Source organism: Nyctibius grandis, chromosome 4, assembly GCF_013368605.1.
Source record: "Nyctibius grandis isolate bNycGra1 chromosome 4, bNycGra1.pri, whole genome shotgun sequence".
In the NCBI taxonomy this organism is placed as follows: Eukaryota; Metazoa; Chordata; class Aves; order Nyctibiiformes; family Nyctibiidae; genus Nyctibius; species Nyctibius grandis.
The window spans coordinates 1,056,814-1,076,584 of NC_090661.1; the positions used below are offsets into that span (position 1 = coordinate 1,056,814).

The 19,771-nt window shown below is 46.8% G+C and overlaps 2 protein-coding genes and 1 long non-coding RNA gene across 4 annotated transcripts in view; 2 read left to right on the forward strand and 1 right to left on the reverse strand.

Moving 5' to 3' along the window:
- Positions 1–3,220, forward strand: part of EPS8L2 (EPS8 signaling adaptor L2) — a 55,188-nt gene extending 51,968 nt beyond the window's left edge. For both annotated transcript variants that reach the window (XM_068397728.1, XM_068397729.1), the window contains exons 20-21: positions 443–575; positions 912–3,220. In XM_068397728.1, the coding sequence (XP_068253829.1) occupies positions 443–575; positions 912–983 (205 nt within the window). In that variant the 3' untranslated portion in view covers positions 984–3,220. The remainder of the gene's footprint in view (positions 1–442; positions 576–911) is intronic.
- A 1,429-nt stretch (positions 3,221–4,649) lies between these two features.
- Positions 4,650–12,529, forward strand: TALDO1 (transaldolase 1). The gene is made up of 8 exons (XM_068397786.1): positions 4,650–4,833; positions 7,868–7,991; positions 8,351–8,458; positions 9,380–9,511; positions 9,956–10,131; positions 10,301–10,498; positions 11,499–11,644; positions 12,293–12,529. The coding sequence occupies exons 1-8, from the start codon at positions 4,737–4,739 to the stop codon at positions 12,323–12,325; spliced, it is 1,014 nt and encodes a 337-aa protein (XP_068253887.1). The 5' UTR covers positions 4,650–4,736; the 3' UTR covers positions 12,326–12,529.
- Positions 8,267–19,623, reverse strand: LOC137662005 (uncharacterized). The gene is made up of 6 exons (XR_011047931.1): positions 19,009–19,623; positions 18,342–18,593; positions 16,997–17,088; positions 16,084–16,185; positions 14,742–14,859; positions 8,267–8,484 (listed from the first exon to the last, which is right to left on the reverse strand). It is a non-coding gene; the product is annotated as an uncharacterized lncRNA (long non-coding RNA).
- Between the last annotated feature and the right edge of the window lie 148 nt (positions 19,624–19,771).

Sequence of the window (19,771 nt, forward strand, 5' to 3'; positions counted from 1 at the left end):
TCCAGATGACTGCCTGTTTCTGGAGAAGCTGGCGTAAATATCTCTGAGGAAGAGCCAGACCCTCAGCTGGGGCTAGCAAATCTTCCCAGCCACCAGGGAAGGACCAAGAAGCTGCACGTGGTCAAGGGTTACACACTACAACTCACGCTCTGCACAGCGAGCTCAGGGGAGCTCCAGGATTGCTCCCAAACGTGATGCAACTGGAGTGAAACCACTGGAATCCCCATGGGGCTGGGTACACAGTGGATGCCAGGGTGATGCTGGCTTCACCCACTCCTCATGGCCTGCTGCCATCCCCACCAAGAGCTTGGGTCACCCAACAGTTGCATGTGACACAGTCCTGGTGCAGGGGCTGCACATCAGCTGCTCCTATCTCTGACTCCTCACCTTTGGCAAGAAGCCACATGTAGCGTAATTATCTCCTCGCTTTGTGTCTTCCCAGGACAGTGGAACACCTTGGCATCCTTACTGGAGCTCAGCTCTTCTCCCTCAACAGAGAGGAGCTGAAGAAAGTGTGTGGTGATGAGGGAAACAGAGTATACAGCAAAATCACAGTGGAGAAAAACCAGCTGGAGGTAAGTAGCTTTCTGGACAATCCTTACTTGAACGGGGGCCTGTACCAGCAGTGTCAGACATCCCATTGAACAGACATTTTAAGAAACCCAATTTAAAACAAACAAAACCTACATAACCAAAAACCCACACCACCTAAAACAGCTGAGAAGTCTTTTAAGGAAAAAGGCCCCCAAATCTGTAAGGCAGATCACCCTGTCTCTACTAATGAACTGCCTTCTTACTGGTATCACTCATCCCTTTGAAACTAGCTCTTCTCTTACAGCATTAGTTAAATATTATAATTTAACTACAGCTTGAACTTAAAATTCAAACTCCCTCTTTTGTTTCCATTCTAGAAAAGCAGAGGGGAGTCAGAGCTCCAAGAAATCATGAAGCGTCGCCAGGAAAGGATTGATTCCGCTAATTAAAATCTATCATCTGCTTTATTTCAGCTATTAGTCATAGTAGTGCAGAAAAAGGGAATGAAAGCAATGATCCCCAAGCCAGACCAGAGACAGCAGCGCTCCACACTTAGCGGTGTAATTGCCACCCAAGTGACAATTCCTCCAACACCGTTGATAAGGGTAGACAATAAGACCACGTCCCACTGGGAAAGGTGTTTTAATATTGCATGAAGTATTTTTTTTTTTATAACTATATATTTTATACTGAAATTTTACGTGCACGCGGTCAGAGCAGATCAGAACTCACACGTGTCTGAACGTACGACAATGGCTGGATTCAAGCAAAAAGCTTTTCTCAGAGGGCTGTGCCTGCTCCCAAGCCCCCCACCAGCGTGGCTCGGGAGGAGAGGGCATGGCACAGAGCACAGAACAAGCCAGCCTGACTGTTTAGCGTCTGGACCACGGAAATAAGTCTTTTCCCTCACTTTTCCTTTCCTTCTCTGTGGCAGATACCCCCTGCAGCCCACTAGCAAAGGCCCTGTGGCAATTCACTGTCCTTCTGTCCCCCCACGCCCCCTCATTGGACCAGGCACCAATCTCAACACGCATTCCCTAAGACTGGCTGCTTCCTTAAGTACCTGTACCAGTTAGAGCTGTCTTTGAACACTGGAAAGGGGCTTTCCTTGCGTAATAACGAGCAGGATCCGAGTGACAACTGAAGTGATTTGAATCTGCAAATAGGCGAGCTCAGCCTGATCATCCCTGCTTACGGAGAGGCTGGGGCTGAGGGCTGTGCAGCCCGTCACCTTGGCGCTGATCCTCTGTCGGAAAGTTGCAGTACTGCCAAAGCCAGGCCTCAAACAAGGAGAAAATAAGCCCCTACCATTTGCTCCCAACCCAGTCACACCCAAAGCCCTTCCCAGGGTGATCCCCACCTTCACGTTTTCATTGCAGAGTAATCTGAAGTGCTTCCTAAATATCTAAGAAACAAAAGCACACTTGGAAAGGCTGTTTTAGCACACAATAAATGGCCACCAGAAAAAAATAAAATTATTTAGTAGAGGCTGTTGTTCTTCACCTCCTGTTCCTTAATAACGCTATGTGCATATGCATGTATCTATCTAGTGAAATATCCCCTCACTCTTACAATCTATAAATAGGGATGAGGAAAAAAAAAATCCCTTTCCCTAGAGGCATAATTAAGTGGTTATGCCTCAACAATTTACTTAAAAGTTTTAAACACTCAAGCAAGCATATAGCAGATTTCCTGCCCACAGCCAGTTCAGTACACACTGCATTTATATCTGTATTTTACTTACAGACCAACTTGATAAGAACCCAGTAAAGCAAACACACCTACAGGAGCTGCTCACAGGCCAGGAAGCCTTTGTCTTTCTCTCTCATTCACACATTAAACTTTGGTTGAAGGGGAATTCAGGCCCAGACTCCACAAAGACTTACACATGTGCTCTCCTTTACGTGCTGTGAATGGTCCCACTGCCTTTGAAGGTTAAGCACCTGCCTAAGTCTTTGCATAATTTGGGCCTGTCCTTGCACATTTAACAGAAAAAGCTCTACAGCTATAAAGCAGCGGCTGGGGAACACGTGTCTAAACCTGACAACACTGATGCACCTCTCAGTTTTGGCTTTGTTCTTCCAAAAATGTTTCTAATGGATGATCTATTTTCTTACTCTTGAAATAGGACATTGTTAGCACCAGCAGAATTAGGGTGCAGGCAGGGAACTTACAGAGGAGGATCCTGTTTTGAGTCGCGACGCTGCCGGCTCGCCACGGCGGCTGGAGCTCGCAGAGGGCACACACTTTGTCAGGGACGGATGAAGAGGACAATCCTCCTGAGAAGCCCTGGCTCTGGGTTAGGGTGGAGAGGTGAAGCAGGTGGGAATGCTGGCAAACCATCGGCCTCACAAGCACAGGAGGCTGAATCGTTTCTAAAATGAAAATAAAAACAAAGGGTGAGCTAGGAAACACATCACCAGTCTTGTCTTTGGGTATAAAGGAAAACAAATCACACAGAATTAGAGCTACTTGGAATTAATAGAAGCACACACAACAGTTCTGTAAAGCCAGGAGCCACGGGAGCATTTGGTAAAATAACTCTATCAGTAGACCTTATTGCAGAAGTCACTTTTAAAAAATCTCCACACGACTGAGCTGTGCATCTGTTATATTTGTACTGCCTGCAGATAACGCTACAATGTACTGTACATTAATGTAATTGAACGAAGGATAAAATGATATAACCATGCACTGTATAAGATTTATTAAAATAGTTAAGTTATACTTATAACTCTGTCTCTTTTGCTTGGATATAAATTAAAGCATCAGGACACAAAACACAGTTGTTAAGGGCTGGCTCTTCATAATGGCTTGTCACTGTGAGTCCGCTTCCTTTTGTTTCTGGGGGACTACCCTTCAAAAGGCAGGGTGTTATGGCCTTGATAATCATTCTAAAAACAGGGGTGGGTGAAAATCCCACATATGATAGCAATCAAATGCTGGGAAAGCCACCAGCTGAATCCAAAACTTCCCCTTTCTCATCATCTCTTACCTCTGGAACATGCAACTGAGACAAGAGGCCAGTTGCATGTTGTCTGGCCAGCATTTACAGACACAGGCACTGTCCAAGACTACATTATGCAATGACAAGCTAAAAACACCCAACCGTGGTCAACGCCAGCTAACGTGGGGCCAAGAACAAAGGGAAGGGAAGGGATATACAAGGGAGGCACTTTTATTCCTCTGGAGACAATGAGAACACATTTCCTCCACATTCATGGAATTCAAACAGGACTTAATGCCTCTTTCCATTACCTTCTCTTTGGAGTGGACAAAGCATGAGGTTGTGCAAAAGCGTGTTCTTGTATCTCAGGAATGGAAATTACTGTGGCAGCTTCCACAAGTGAAAACAATACAAGACAAAATGAGGGGAAGAACATGATCCGAAGAGCCTCTGTTTAAAGGCCAGGTGGCAGATTCTGCAACATTTCCAGCCAGGTCCATTCCCTATTTCAGAAGCACAACCACATGAACAGGATCGCCTTTGCTAGAGCTGAAGTTCAGGCCAGTGAAGAGCTGTAGGTGCCCGAGGAGAACGCGGGCCTCGCTGGGCCAGGGGCTCCCTCCGGCCCAGCAGCACAGGCCAAGCCCTGCCTGACAGGCTGTGTTGAGCCTTGCCACGGCAGCGAGGGAGGAAACGCCCCACTCGGCTCCTTCAACGGAGCGAGGCCCAGCTGCGAGTCTTTCCCCACGGCTGCTAACGGGGGCGAGCGCCTCACCCCAGCAACCCGCCCGCCGCCATCTTGTGTCATCGGCGGGGCCCTGCCCCCGAGAGGCCCAAGCGGGACGGGTGTCTGCGGGGCGGCTCGGGCGCCACGCCCGGCCCTGAGGGGGCCCTCCGGGAGCTACTGGGGACAGGAGGGCCCCCCTTGCCCCGGCCCTCCGGGACAGCGGCTCCCCGGGGGCCGCGCTCCCCGCTCGGGGCAATGGCGGGCAGGGGTACCCTCATCCCCGTCACCACGGTAACCACCTCCCCGCCCTCCCGACCGCCGAACCACCCAATCAGAAACTTTCTCCCGCCTCCCGGCCGCGCCCGTCTTGACTCCGCGCTCCCGATTGGCTCGCCGCCTCCCTGCTGGGAGGGGATTGGCGGCGGGTGTCGGCAGCGGGCGAGCGGCGGGTGCGCGCGCAGGCCGGCTCCCCTCCGGGCACGCAGCGTTCCTCATAGGCGGCGCGAGCCCCCCCCCGCCCCGCGGATTATGTCGGTGTCCCCCGTGAAGCGGCAGAAGATGGAGTCGGCGCTGGACCAGCTCAAGCACCACACCACCGTGGTGGCCGACACCGGGGACTTCAACGGTGAGAGGCGGCGGGGGGGACCCTGTCACCGCACTTCTCCCCCACCCCCCCCCCTCCCTGCGTGGAGAGTGGGCGCGCCCGGCCGAAGGGGCGAGCGCCCGAGGGGGAGCGAACCATTGCGGGGGGGGGGGGTGAGATCTCCGCGCGCGCGGGAGGCGGCGGGGCCGCGGGGTGCCGGTGCGTTGCGCAAGGCGCCGTTACCGAACGCGGGGCGGCGGCACCCCGGGTGGCTGCTCCCGGGGGGCTCCGCCCTCCCCGAAGCCCCGGCCCGGGGGGCGGCCGGTACGCGAGGCCGGGCTGCCGCACGGCTACCGGAAGGGCCGGGCTGGAAGCGGCGCTGCTGCGCGGTGCCGGTGGCTTCCCCGGGGTCCGCTGTCGGGGCTGCGGAGGGGTCCCGGCCCTGGCGGAGGGTCTGTCGAGGCGGCCGGTGTCCCCGGGCCGGGCCCCGCTGCTGGGCGTTTAGTAACGCCCGTCCCGCAGCTGCAGCCCGGCGGCCCCGCCGCACCCGACGGTGCCGGTTACCGCTGCTCCTCCTGCCACACGCTTCGTGTGAACCCCGGCCCTGGCAGCTCCTAGGGCTGAGCCGGGCCGTGCCGTGCCCTTGCCAAACCCTCCCGCGATTGTTTCCCTGGGGTGTACACAAACCCCCGTGTTCAGCTCCACGCGCTGTCCCTAGTCAGTGCCAGACTCTCCAAGATGAGCTCTGGGGGGTAACGAAGCTGGTTTAAAGCCCATCCAGTTCCAACCCCCTGCCACGGGCAGGGACACCTTCCACCAGCCCAGGTTGCTCCCAGCCCCATCCAACCTGCCCTTGAACCCTGCCAGGGAGGGGGCAGCCACAGCTTCTCTGGGCAACCTGGGCCAGGGTCTCACCACCCTCACAGCAAAGAATTTCCTAATGGCGGAAGCAAAGCGGTTGTGAAGCAAAGAAAATAATGCAAGAGTGCTTTTGTCCTCCTTATCTCATGAGAATGAGCAAGCACTCTGCTTTCCGAGGAAGGGAGGTGGCGTTGGATTATAAAGCCACTTGTGCCACAGCTGTCACCGCCTGAGCGCCTGCACGGGCATGCAACTGTCTCAGTGCATCAGAGCTGAAAAATCCCTCCCCTGAAAGTCTCTGGTTGCGTAGAGCAACGCTTCTTGGATCCTGTTCTGCCGTCACCGAGGCCTGGGGTAATCTGGTGCTTACCTAATCCTACAGGTGATGAATAAACAATCCTAAACAGCAACCATCAAATGTCTGATATTAGTAAATTTAAGATTAAGGATGCAGAGGGGTGGCAGCAGCTCAGACACGTGCCTCATGACGCTGTGTGTGTATTTACGTACTTGCACTGACTCCGGGTAACGTGTGCCTGTTAAGAGCTCTGGCTTGCCCGATTCCAAGGGTCAGGCTGCATGAAACCTTAGGGAGAAACTGTCACTTGCCTTTAAGAGTCTGTCTGGTGTGACAGCCACAGAAGGTGTGGAGCATTGATGTGGCTTTATCAAGCATTGCATCAAGGAGACACTAAGTGACAAGGTAACTTTGGCCTTGTCAGACCTGTGGACCTTTGGGTAGCAACAAACCTGCCTAAAGCCCCGTGGATGCTGAAAGTGCATGAATTAAAACATTGCGCTGTCTACCCTGGTTTTAAAAAAGCATGATGAAAAAAAAACCCCTTGTGATGGCCGAGGGGGTGTTTGTTCACAGGTGGCAAAAGGAAGCTGGGCACTGCCCAACAGCAAGTCTTAACAAGCTCCTTGAAACAGTTTTGCAGTTGATCTCTGGCTGCCTGTTGTCACCTTGGGTCTGTCTTCCAGTCCAGACAAGGCTACAGTCAGCCTCTGACTCCCTCCCTGGTCAGGTTAAACACTGGTGCTGGTTCTGGGGCAGCTGTTGCTAACACCTGGGTGGCAGATCACAGAATCAACCAGGTTGGAAGAGACCCCTGGGATCATCGAGTCCAACCGTTGCCCTGATGCAGTGAGGTTACTTTATGCATGTTGTCAGAGACCTCTAAGAGTCTTCAAATGCTCCAGGGCTGGAGAGAAATAATAAACTCTGTCAAAAGACTTCTCTAAAATTGTACATACACTTCAGAGTTTCATTGGTGTGCTGCTTTTAAGCAGCATCCACGAGAACCAAAGTGTGTTTTAAAGGACCTGTTTGTACGGAATGGACTTGCTCCAGGATCATGATCATTGCCTAGGAGGGAGCTATGGAAAAACAATACTGATTTTCTTCTATGACTGAAAAAATAAAGTTGCACTCTCTAACTTAGGTTTAACGCTGAGGAAAATGAGCTGGTAATAAATATTTTGTTATTTTTCATGTTTAGCTGTGTTAACAAGGGAGCTTGTAAGCAGAAATGGCTGAAGGGCCTGCAGGGGCTCTCCCCTGCTTGCTGAGTCAGGCTCTGCATGCCAGGCAGCTCTGCTGTGATTAGGGCCAGACAATGCCTGGTCACAGCCTACTCTGGTAAACAACTGCTGTCACCTCAAATAGGTGTAGGCCAGGGCTTAAGGTAAGCCAAAGGTTCAAATATCTCCTAGAAGGAAGGAAGCCTGGTAATACGAGGAAATTACAAGATAGATACTAAGAAATGACCTGCAACTAGTTGAAAAAGTTTTAAAACACAGTAAGAAAAGTTGCTAGAGCCTAACAGATGAGTTCTGTTCTGGTTCTCAGTCGTAGACAAACAAGAACCCAGCTGCCTCACTGCTAGGAGGGAAGAAGGATCCCCTTGTCTTTACTCCCCCTCTGTCATTCCTGGAACTCAGCTACGCTGGTGAATATGATTTTGGGCAATGTCTATAGTAGGGAATAACCTTTGCTGTACCTTGTTACTGTAGCTGTTACCTTGTTCTGGTACTTCTGGCACAAGCCAGCCTTCAGGCAGGGGTATTTAAACATCACTGTGCACATCTGCTCTGTCACGAAGGCCACTATCCCACAGCCATAAGTACTTACATTCACATGTATTTGAGCAAAATCCTTTTAATTGCTCAGGCTTGCTGGTTGTTTTCAACAGGCTATTTTTTCCTTCCCTAGCAATTGATGAGTACAAGCCCCTGGATGCCACCACAAACCCATCTCTGATACTGGCTGCTGCTCAGATGCCAGCTTACCAGGAACTTGTGGATGATGCTGTTGCCTATGGGAAGAAGCTTGGTGGGTAAGTAAAGAGGGGGTTTTATCTCAGTAGATCTATATTTAAGATGCCTTATTTATAGAAATAATGTTTAATACTATTAGCAATGTACCAGGGTTTTCCCCTCATGTGCTCGTGGGTGTATCTCCTGCCCCAAAAAGCCTCAACACTTACAGCATTATAGGAACTCGTGTCCAAAGGCTAATACTGCTGGTGGTAAAGAGAGGGCAGAACAGAAACATGGAGCAGAGCAGAAGTGGCTGTTTGAACTCTGGAATTTAATGTTAAATGGGCTGTGAAATTTGATCTTCAAATCCATGGCAAGGTGTAAATGCACTTTTTTTTCCCTCCATAGAAGTGATTTTGCTCTTTGTGGTTTGCAGGTCAGAAGAGGAGCAGATCACAAATGCTTGTGACAAACTTTTTGTATTATTTGGAGCTGAAATATTGAAGAGGATACCTGGCCGTGTGTCCACAGAAGTAGATGCAAGGTTGGCTCTTTTTCCTCTGGGTTACCCTGGATATTTGTACATACAAAAAGAGACATGATGTGAGTTGGAAAACGATGTTCTTGACTAGACAAGTCACTGTTGAAAGACTAGCAAGAGTTTATATTGTTAATACTTGTTTAATTAGAGCATGGATTTCCCCTAGTTTGCTTGGTTGTAACTCTGTGATAAAAATTAATGAAAGCAAGTAATGCTGAGCTTGAATGTTTGTAATCTTCCTGTTGTTTCTTAAGCGAGGGAAACCTCACGCTTCCACTACACTTAGTTTTGCTCATTCTCTTCTGTGTGATAATGTCTTCTCAATTTACCAAGAGATCTGTCTTAACAGTTGATTTCAGGTAACTAGCGATAGGACAAGAGGACACAGCCTCAAGCTTGGCCAGGGGAGGGTCAGGTTGGACATTAGGAAGCATTTCTTCTCAGCAAGGGTCATTAGCCATTGGAAGGGGCTGCCCAGGGAGGTGGTGGAGTCACCATCTCTGGAGGGGTTGAAGAAAAGCCTGGACATGGCACTTAGTGCCCTGGTCTAGTTGCCATGGTGGTGTCAGGGCAAGGGTGGGACTCGATGAGCCCAGAGGGCTCTTCCAACCTCATTGATTCTGTGATTTCAAGACTTGAATAGGATTTGTCTGTTAACCTACTCATTGCCATTCACTTTGAATGCTCAGCTTCTGCATTCATTATGAAAAACTTGAGGAAAACTTTATCCCTTTCTCAAGGGAAGCTGTCTGGAGCTCCGGTGCTGTCATATACCTACTTGATGGGTTGACAATCCAGGAAGTATCTCTGAGAACAAGAACATAAATGCTGATAAAACAGACAATGATTTTCAGTGAGGTTTAGGGGGGAGAGCATTTAAAAAAACAATAGTCAGTTTTAAGCAGTCCTGCTCTTGTCTCAAAGGTTGTCCTTTGATAAGGAAGGAATGATTCAAAGGGCCAGGCGCCTCATCGACCTTTATAAGGAAGCAGGAATTGGAAAAGATCGTATTCTCATAAAGCTCTCTTCAACATGGGAAGGAATCCAGGCTGGCAAGTAAGTGTTTCTGTACCTGGCATGCTGATTCATAGCGTGCTTCTGCCTGTTCACAGGCACGTGACAAATGCATTTAAAATAAAGAATTGTTTTGAAAGCACTGCACCAGGAAATGTGTTGCTAGGGCTACAGCTAGCAAGCAAGGTGCTCTGCTACAGCTTTCTGTTGAAATAGGAAAAGTTTCTTCATACAAGGGCCAGGCCACAGAGTTTCCTGAAATATCAGGCTAAGTTGTGTGCGTTTGGTTCAAGGAACAGCATTAAATAAAGCAGAGTCTGGCAGCACAAAACATTTGCTGTTAGCTTAAGACTTTAAAGCTTATAAACTGTACCACATCCCTAATTTAACTCAAGAAATTCAGTAGTTTTAACCTACTAGCTTGTTACTGGAATATAAATTCAGTAGGTGAGCAAACTGCTGTTTTAAACCAGCCTGTGTCTGCAGGGTTCTGGAAGCAGAGTACGGGATTCACTGCAACATGACCTTGCTGTTCTCCTTTGCTCAGGCAGTTGCCTGTGCTGAAGCTGGAGTTACTCTGATTTCCCCATTCGTAGGACGTATCCTGGACTGGTATGTTGCAAATGGAGATAAGAAAACCTATGAGCCTTCAGAGGATCCAGGTAAGCTTTCCCTTTAATATGTATTTTAAAAGTACAGTAGCTACTCATTCAAACTGCAGTTTACTCATAAACCCTCTTACCAAAAAAGATGTTTTTAAATCATGGTTGGACTCTATGATCCCAGAGGTCTCTTCCAACCTGACTGATTCTGTGATTCTGTGGTTTTTAGGAGTCAAGAGCGTCACTAAGATCTACAACTACTACAAAAAGTTTGGCTACAAAACTATCGTGATGGGTGCTTCATTTCGAAATACAGGAGAAATAAAAGCGCTCACAGGCTGTGACTATCTCACTATTTCACCCAAGCTTTTGGCAGAGCTCAGCAAAGAGTACGTCAAGTTAACTCCCACGCTCAGTGCAAAGGAGGGTAAGTCCACAGAAGTCCACTTCTACGTAACATGGGCTTGCTCAGCCTCCCTTCTTGAATGTTAAGAGCATGTTGTTCACTCAGCTCCGTGGTGCTTGCTTCTGCTCTGCTTTAAGGGTAAGCCTTAACCCCTCTCTGAAGGAAATACTGTAGCCTCACTACAACAGTGCTGCTACAGTTGCTGACACACATAGTCGCTTCTTGAGGGTCTTGGGTCCCACTGAGTACACTAACTAGAATTATGATACATTTTGAGTGTGCTTAAATACTGTGCACCCCCCCTGAAAGGACACGGAGAGCAGGAGGAAGAACTTTATACTTCATAAGCTCAGGATGAAATTTTACTGCCTATTAGCAAAGATGCCAAACCTGGTTTAATCTTATGTTGCATCAGTGATGCAGTTCACTCTAGACATGCCACAAGATGGGTTTTCCCTCCATAAACTCTAGAAATTAATTGTACCCAAGACTAAGTGAATTGATCTAGTGATACTGTGCCACAATGGCTTTGAATGTATGTTTCTATGGCACTACTCTTCCTTTGCTGTAGCCTTATTAAAATGCTACTTCACAACTCAGAAAATGAGATTCGTGCACAGCCGTAGTCATGGGTTGGTGCTTACAGGGTGCGAGCTGGCTTGTAGGCGTGTTATCAACTGAGCTTTTGTTAGGGACTGGCCAAATAAAGACCTAATTGTTCAGCATATTTGCTTAGAATGTCTCACTGCAGTAGGACTGTTGCATAATTCTTTAGAATAGGCCTGAAAGTACTGTACCCTTCAGAAGCAGATATGAGATGACATCCACATAAACATTATATTTTAAGAGAAATATTTCTCCAGGAGCATTTTCAGTCTTGCATCCCAAAGTGCTGATGTTGAAAGTGGTGTTGGAAATTTTTCAACAGCTGGAGATGGTCAGAATCTTGAGACTGTTTTAGGAAGTTTTTGGTAATAACCTGGTAAGATGGTTTGTTTCTTTTTCAATTGCCCTTGCACAGCTCAGGCATGTGAGCTTGAGAAGATCCACCTGGATGAGAAGGCATTCCGCTGGCACCATAATGAAGACCAAATGGCTGTGGAGAAGTTATCTGATGGGATCAGAAAATTTGCTGCAGATGCAATTAAACTGGAGAGGATGTTAAAGGTAGATGTTGCCTCCTGTCACCTCTCGTGTTCCTCCAAGTACTGCAGCTAACCCACAGTTCCTTGTGCTATGGCTAAGGATTAGGAACCTGTAAGCAAGTCCCATCAGGTTTTTATATAGGTGGTACAAGTTAGGTAGGACAGGCAGCAAACTGGCCACCGAAATGAAGTGAACTTGGTAAACTTCACTCAAGAAAGAATTCATGCCAGATGTATGCAGCCACACCTGCTGTTTGAGGCCCGAGACAGTGTTTAGACTGGCAGCTAATCAAGATAACACTGCTCTCAAAGTGAAAAGTCCCTTAAGCCTAATTCTAAACTTGTTAGCATCAGCAGTGGTACAAGACACGTAAATAATCTTCAGATAGTGAGCTGGAAATAATTCATGTTTGTACTTGGCATTAGGAGGCACCAAGAACAGATACTCTGAGTACAGCCGGGGCACACGATGGTCTTCTGTCACTTTATGGAGAATCTTTCAAGTAGATTAATAAAACTGTGTGTTTTGGGGGGAAAAACACACGCCAAATACACCTGATCTGGGTGCTTGTTGACCAACAAGTAATTAATAGTGACTTAAGCCTGTGTTGCTAAAGCACAGTTCCCAAACTCTTACTGAGCTGCTGTTTGTTTACTTCTCTCTTTCTAGGAGCGAATGTTCAGTGCTGAAAATGGAAAGTAGAAAAAAAATCAGAATTCTCCTGAGTGGTCAAGGGTGAACAAGTGGATCACCTGAGGTTAAATGGATGTACAAATGTCTTACCTGTAAAAGTCTTACGCTATGTATGGATAGATTTCCGTATCATGCTTTTTTATCAATTTGCAAAGGGACAAATAGAATTTCAAATTTTTGTGGCACTTTTGTCAATACATGCAAATTAACACAGCCTTGTCTTGTAACGTGTTCATTTCACTGCTGCAGGGGGGACCTGACACAGTATTTTAATTTTTTTAACCTGACACAGTATTTTAATTTTTTTAACCTGACACAGCATTTTAATTTTTTAACCTTTTGTATTAAATTCCTATTTAAGTCTACAGCCCTAACACATGAAGAAAGCAGTTTTGTCTTTCATGCTGTTTTACTGTGACTAAGAGAAGACATAGATTTCAAAATCCCTCCTTGTACACAACCCACAAGTACTCTTCTGAGAGAGAGATGTATGTATACACACTAAACCAACTAGGCTCCAGTCCCTTTCCTCTTTCTGCAGCCAAGGTGGCAGCAGTAGTGACTTACTGGTTGGCAAACTTGGTGAATGCCATCACAACTGGTATTTCAAGGCTTTGTAACAGGGGAAAAAGCTGTATCAAGAGCAATTTTTAGGAATTTTGTCAAATATCAGGGTTTTTTACCACTTGCCTAAGAGCCCAAAGCAAGGTAAGAGCAAGAACACGGAATTAATTTAAGCTGAAAATGCGACTGCAATTACAACACAGGCATAAGCTACAAGTACAGCAATGTTATTGAAAGCTTCAATATTAATTCATTCTTAATTCAAAATTAAGTAACTAAGCCTCTCAAGCAGTTAAGAAATAACTTGACAATTCGTTAATCTGAGCTGACAGAGTGAACATGTGGATACAACTCCAGCTCGTCTGTTAGAGCTTTGTATATTGTCTTTGGAGGAGTTACTACTTGTCTTTATGCAACAGTCATGGAATTGCTGCCAACTCTACCCCACAAATGAGGGGGGTTTGTGCAGGGTTTTTGTGGTTTGTGGTTTTTTTTTGAGGTTCTCTCACCACTCCTTTCCTCATCATTCTTAAGCTGCTGCTTTTGTGGAAGAGGAGGAGCTCTGTGCCAGCCTTCCTCAGGAATGACCTAATCCTAAGGCAGCACTTACCCATTACAGGGCTTTCTATTAAGTTGGCATGCATGTGATTACACTTTGTGTGTTGTATTTCATTAAGACTAATTAAATATATCTGTTATTAGTTTATATAGGTCCAGTTTCATCAAGAATAGGCAAAAGGTTCCTGTTTATATGTAAACATAATTAACTGTTTCCTGATAAAGTTGCCTGAACTTAATCTGTTACAAACCCCACAGCCACAGCACTAAGGCTACAATACTTACACACACGTGCTACATCCAGCTTGAACGATACAAGAAAAACAAGCCAAGGCAACAACTGGTCAGTAACACCTCGGGGACTGATCTGGACCCCTCTGCTCTACAGGTGTAGGTAACAGTGAGAAGCAGGCCACAGTAGAAAGCAAACTGTCCCATGGGAGGTGACCTTTTTCCCTTTCAAAGGTCAAGCTAGCATTACAAGCTGACCCTGCCACCACCTCCCTACACTGTGCCACATGGCCATCTGACCCACCACTGCAAGTCGAAGTGTGTGCTGTGATTCAAAAAACTGTTAACAGAGTACTTGGATCCTGCTGAAAAGGGAACTGAACATCAAGTACAAAAGCACCAAGTACAAGTCTGTAGGCTCTCAGGTTGGGTCGAGCTTTCTCAACATGTTTTCTGCTCCAGAATATGAAGTGAGAGGTCTTGCTTCTTAGCAGACCACAATTTTCAAAACAGGCACATCTGGATGCAACTGTTAACAGTTACAAAAATATGAAGTCATGACTTCCTCAGGCAAGAAGATGAGGCTTTCAGCCAGGCTAGAATTACACGTCCCTGGGATAGCTTTAATAAACCTGCACAGCACCATTGTGAGACTGACAGCTGCAGAGATGAGAGCAGTGAGACCCATGGCAGCCAGAGCAATCAGAGATGACTGGCTTTGAGCCTCTGCATGAAATACCCCTTCATCCTCCTGGATGAGGCAAGTGCCCTGCACCCTCACACCACCAGCAGAGCCACAGGTTCTGTCACCTCACTTAGCTAGGACACAGCTGACCAGGGTCAGTAACACCACAGGGTTCAAACGTAACAAACATAACTCTGAAGCATTCCAAAAGTTGCTCAAGAGACAATAAAATACTGCAGTGAAAGGGGGAGAGGAGGCAGGAAAAGGTGCCTCAGTAACAGTCAAACCTTACTCCGCTTACCTACAGACACATGGTCCCTCAAGAGCTGAGCGAGCAGGAGATGAACAAGTTATGCTTAAAACGTTCCCTGTCCCAGGATCCCTTACCTGCTCTGGTAGCAGCTGCAGTTTCCCACTTCAGCACTGGGGCCCTTTCTCTTCAGCACAGGCTAGATGTTGTGAGGTGACTGGTGCACATGGCTAAGTCGCAGAGTCCACATCCATCCTGAAATGGAGCAAAAACCCAACAGCCACGTAAACCTTCAGCCTATACACCTGTTTATCCAGTCACACAGAGCACCTTTACCCCATAACTCTTCCTCAAGTTCATCTCTTTTCAGGAGATGAAGAGATCTCTCCCAGGATCCTGTCTGAACCCAGCTTACAAACTCTTCTAGTGGCTTCCCAGATCTCCATACCTCTTCAGATTAAGAAATCAGGAGCAGGAGATGTTTGCTGCCTCCCAGAAAGGTTTTTAGCTATCACAGTCACAAGGACAAGCTCAGACTGGCAAATAAGATGTGTAAATTCCAAAGAACTAATACTTACACTTTAAAATTTGATTTAAAAATGCCCTTGCACTCTATTAAACACACCCAGAGCCAGTAATCCTTCCCAGCCACAAAGGCTAAACCCTTCCAACCCCTTGGGACGGAAAGTCTCCCTTTACCACCTGCTCTACACCTGAGCCCCATTACCAGGCCCTCCCCACGAGACAGGGTTCACCTGGGCTTCCCCAGCCCCATGCCAGGAGCAGAACCAGCACAAGAGGGCTGCCATCAACCCCCTTCCTCCAGGAGTTTGCAGTCGAAGCACCAGGGCCCAGGGTAAGGCCGTGGAGTGCTACAAACTGCACGTACACGTAAAGTGGTAGTTTGCCCTGTGAGGCAGCCAGGGAGGGAGACCCCCACACTTCAAACAAAGCAGGAATTTCACAGAATCACAGAATCAATGAGGTTGGAAGAGCCCTCTGGGCTCATCGAGTCCAACCATTGCCCTGACACCACCATGGCAACTAGACCAGGGCACTAAGTGCCATGGCCAGGCTTTTCTTAAACCCCTCCACAGATGGTGACTCCACCACCTCCCTGGGCAGCCCCTTCCAATGGCTAATGACCCTTGCTGAGAAGAAATGCTTCCTCATGTCCAACCCGAACCTCCCCTGGCCAAGCTTGAGGCTGTGTCCTCTTGTCCTGTCGCTGGTTGCCTGGGAGAAGAGGCCGACTCCCACTTCACCACAACCTCCCTTCAGGTAGTAGGTTGGGCCTGGAATTTCTCCAGGTGGGAGGCCACCCTCGGGCAAACCCACATCTGAGTTTATGGACACCTCCTGCAACTGCAGGGAGAGTGAAAACAGGCCCCATGAGTCTGCTGGCAGAGCAGGCTGGAAAAGGACGTTCTTTCTATCCTCCAGTCCCAAATTCCAAGAGGAAACAGTGCTGTATCTCACCGTGCACGTGGGTCTTGCCTACGCAGCAGGATCCCATAAGTTCCTGTGCAAGTAGTGCCTGTCATCAGAGATCTTCACATGGATCAGAGTCCCGGGGTATTCCTGCAAGAGAAAAACATTCATTAAAACATTAGAGCCTCCGACAACAGCAGACTGTATTCCATGGTCAGCAAGTGATCGAAACAGACATTGTGAACTCTTATTTTCATTGTAATGCTCAGGGAGGGAAATAAGTGGCAGAAATATTCAGAAAACCAACCCCCAGGAGAAAGAGCAAACTTTGTTTAACAGACTGTGCAGGCAGCTTAGCTTGGGAGCACAGAATACAGCTGGCAAGTAAATGATTTCTGGCTTGCTCACAGAATTTAAAAAAAAAAACAAAAACAACCCACACAAGACATGCAAATCATGAAACAAATAAATTTGGGACTTACAAGAAGCAGGATAAATGGAAGTAAAAAGCTGAAATACCTTTTATTTGGGGTCATATGCAACATTTTGTCTCCTGGCTTTTTCTGCAGCCTTTAAAAATATATATTATATATATATTTTATATATATATATTTTTATATATATATATAAAATATATATTCAGGGCAATGGTTGGACTCGATGATCCCAGAGGTCTCTTCCAACCTGACTGATTCTGTGATTCAGTAAATTTCAAAGAGAAAATGTGAAATAACCAATTTCAGTGATTTTGATGCTTCTTGGTTAAGTTTGTCATATTCAGTACAAAGTTGTGGAAAATGTGTTTAACACAAGTACAATCTGTAGCAAATGAATTAAAAAAATAGAAGATAGACCTATAAATAATATTTAGTATGAGATAATATAGGAAATAGCATATGACAAGTGTTATGAGTAGGATTAGATAGAATTAGTAGTTTAAGTCTATACAACTATAACTCACTGGCAGCTCAGATCAGCTTTGTCCCAGGTTTGTCCCTCTTCCAGCCGTGGCCCACCTGCCCAGCACAGGTACAGACAAGCAGCAGGCCCTTCCTGGGGAATTTGCAAGAGGAAAATAAGGTCTTTGGTGTCCAGGGATGGAGTTTGGTGGTGTCTGAGGAGGAAGGCGAAGCTCTGTGCAGAGCAGTCCCACCACCCTGGGGAGAGGCTGCATCATCCCACCACACCTCTTCCTTTCCAAGATTCACAGAGCAGCAACTGGTGAGCACAAAAGCAAAGCTCTCACCCTTCCCTCGTGGTGTCAGCTCTCCAATTTCAACATCCAGCTGTACACAAACATGCAAAGCTTGTGGGGGTGAAGAAAAAGCTTTTCCTTCCTCTTCCAGCTCCCTCCTGCATTCCATGATGCAACACACTGAGGGAGACACGCTGCTGCCCCAACAGTTGCTCTCAGCACCTCCTGTATTCTTGAAACAAGGGTGCAAGAGGAGAGGTACAGGAGAGCAGAGCTGTTGGGAAAACAGCCACTAGGGTCCACAAAACCAACACAGTAAGTACAGTCATTTATTTTCAGCCTGCCAACATAGAATTTCACTTTGAAATTAGTCCCTAGAGATTCATTTTTAAGGACTATCCAATACAGCCATCACAGGCTATTACAGACTACATTAAACAAGCCAGACAGTATCTCATAGGTAGCATCTGAAATTTTAAAGCAAATCAGGATCAAAGAGTCATTTCCATTTGTTCTGATACTTGTTTTGATGCACTGGCATTACAGAGGAGAAAGCAGTGCCCCAGTGCTCCCAGCTGCCTAGTCTCAGCAGGATGACAGGTCAGCTTTTGACACTCTCTTCTGCAGCCTAGGGGACAACATGGAGATCCCAGACAGGGGAACTGAGGGAACACACTGACCCTTGAGCTGAAATTAAACACCCTACAGACCTAGGAGTCTGCATTTGACAACAGGATCCTTTTCTTTCCTGCTAGTATTAGACATTTTCCTGTAAAGAACACTCTGGCACTGCAAAGGACAACACCCTGGGTGTAGCATTCTGGGACAGTGGTGTGACAGCTGCAGCAGCCAGGTATTTTCTTACAGAGTTGTGGGACTCTGTGGTGAGCTGAAAAGAAGGCCCAGACTCTGCTCCTCAAGGAAGCAGACATTTATTGTTATTTTATTGCCCTATTTAAATGCTACAATCAGGAGCGAGACTATGCAGTTCAAGATAACATCAACATTCACACGTTGAGCACCCATCACCCATCCTGGCAGGAGCCACAGTGTTCTGGGCTCAAAGCATCAACAATCATTCCTTGTTTTCAGTTCTGTCTTCAGAACTGACCTTCAACACGTGTTTACTTGTTTCATGGCCTTTGAACTGGTCACGGCTCCTTTATCTTAAAAGCAAGCAAGAACTATTCTCAATGCAGCGTTCCCAAGCGAATCCTCTGCTCCCCAAGTAAAGCACAGCTGTTTGTAGGCTGATGGTCTTCCACATTTCCCCCTTTTTTGTTTATTTCAATGACAAGGGTGGTCATGATGTGGGTTGTGGCTTTTCAGAGTCCTCTGATTGCTGACCAGGTAAAGTGAAAGCCTACAAAAAACAAGAGTATAAAACCTCCCGCTATGACAAACACCCATAACCATAAATTTAAACCCATAAACCAATTATTTGGATTTAACCACTTAACATTGTCCAATATATCATCCAAGACACTCTTTTTTGCTAGTTCCTTAAGATTAGATAATTGATTTTGTAGGGCAGCTTTTAGGTCTTGCACACTTGGCCATCTAAGTTCACGGCAAATGTACCTTGCAAATAATTTTTCAGATTTCTTTTGCTTCCTTGTCAATTTTGCATATGGGAAGCTGTACAGGAGAATTCAAATTATCAATTCTTTCCACATCAGAATTCACTCCAGGAATTGAAATAAATATTAAATTGCCCCATGAACTGGCTGTGTCCTTATGTTGATAAATCAAATGGACAACCAGCTTCTTATACTCACCTTTGAATTCACAGAGATCAAGGCAAAATAAGCTAGAAGGGTGTTACAGGGTGTAGGCTCGGCCCCAATCCCTCGCAGCATGCTACTTGTGTGCTCATCCAGTCGTTTCAGCATCCCCCAAGTGATGTCTGGTGTCGAGCTGACTGCTCTACGTCGCTTGCGTGGTCCCTGTATTTTCAGCGTCTGCATCTCCGGTGCTGGCTTCTGGTTGTGGTTTGTCCAGCTCATGGTATGGCTTCACGCATCTCGCAGGTAGCCACCGAGGACCTGTGGGACTAAAACACAAGGATATCCCCTCCCCTGTGTCAACAACTCTACTGGTCCACGCCAATCAGTCGGGCCTGGCAGATCTTTATACCAAACCTTAGGATTTTGCATAAACCCTGAAAATGTCATTCCACTCCTGTGGTATCTAATCAATAAGATGACAGATTTAACAAATTTAAAGTGAACACAGCCATATCTAATTGTTCTTGAGGAGTTGTGGCTACACTCCCCCTTTTTTTTTTGTTTTTGTAACATGTGTTTCAAGTTTTGGTGTGTCCGTTCAATTATGGCTTGTCCGGGATACCTGCAACATAAGAGACACCCCAAGTGTTTAGGTCCTTTTGATCCTTTCTGCTCATCCTTTTTTCTTTACTGTCAGCTTTGGACAGTTCTTTCTAATATGTCCCATTTGATTACACTTGAAACATTTCATTTCTGCTGTCCCATGACGAGCTGCTGAGCCAAGGCACTTGCAAGTAAAGTAGCCCTATGCTCT

Bases quoted from the DNA above. Each gene is read 5' to 3' on its own strand.
- TALDO1 (XM_068397786.1), top strand. From the start codon at position 4,737: ATGTCGGTGTCCCCCGTGAAGCGGCAGAAGATGGAGTCGGCGCTGGAC. The intron at 10,132-10,300 runs GTAAGCTTTCCC...TGTGGTTTTTAG, and splicing joins TGAGCCTTCAGAGGATCCAG to GAGTCAAGAGCGTCACTAAG. The intron at 11,645-12,292 runs GTAGATGTTGCC...CTCTCTTTCTAG, and splicing joins AACTGGAGAGGATGTTAAAG to GAGCGAATGTTCAGTGCTGA.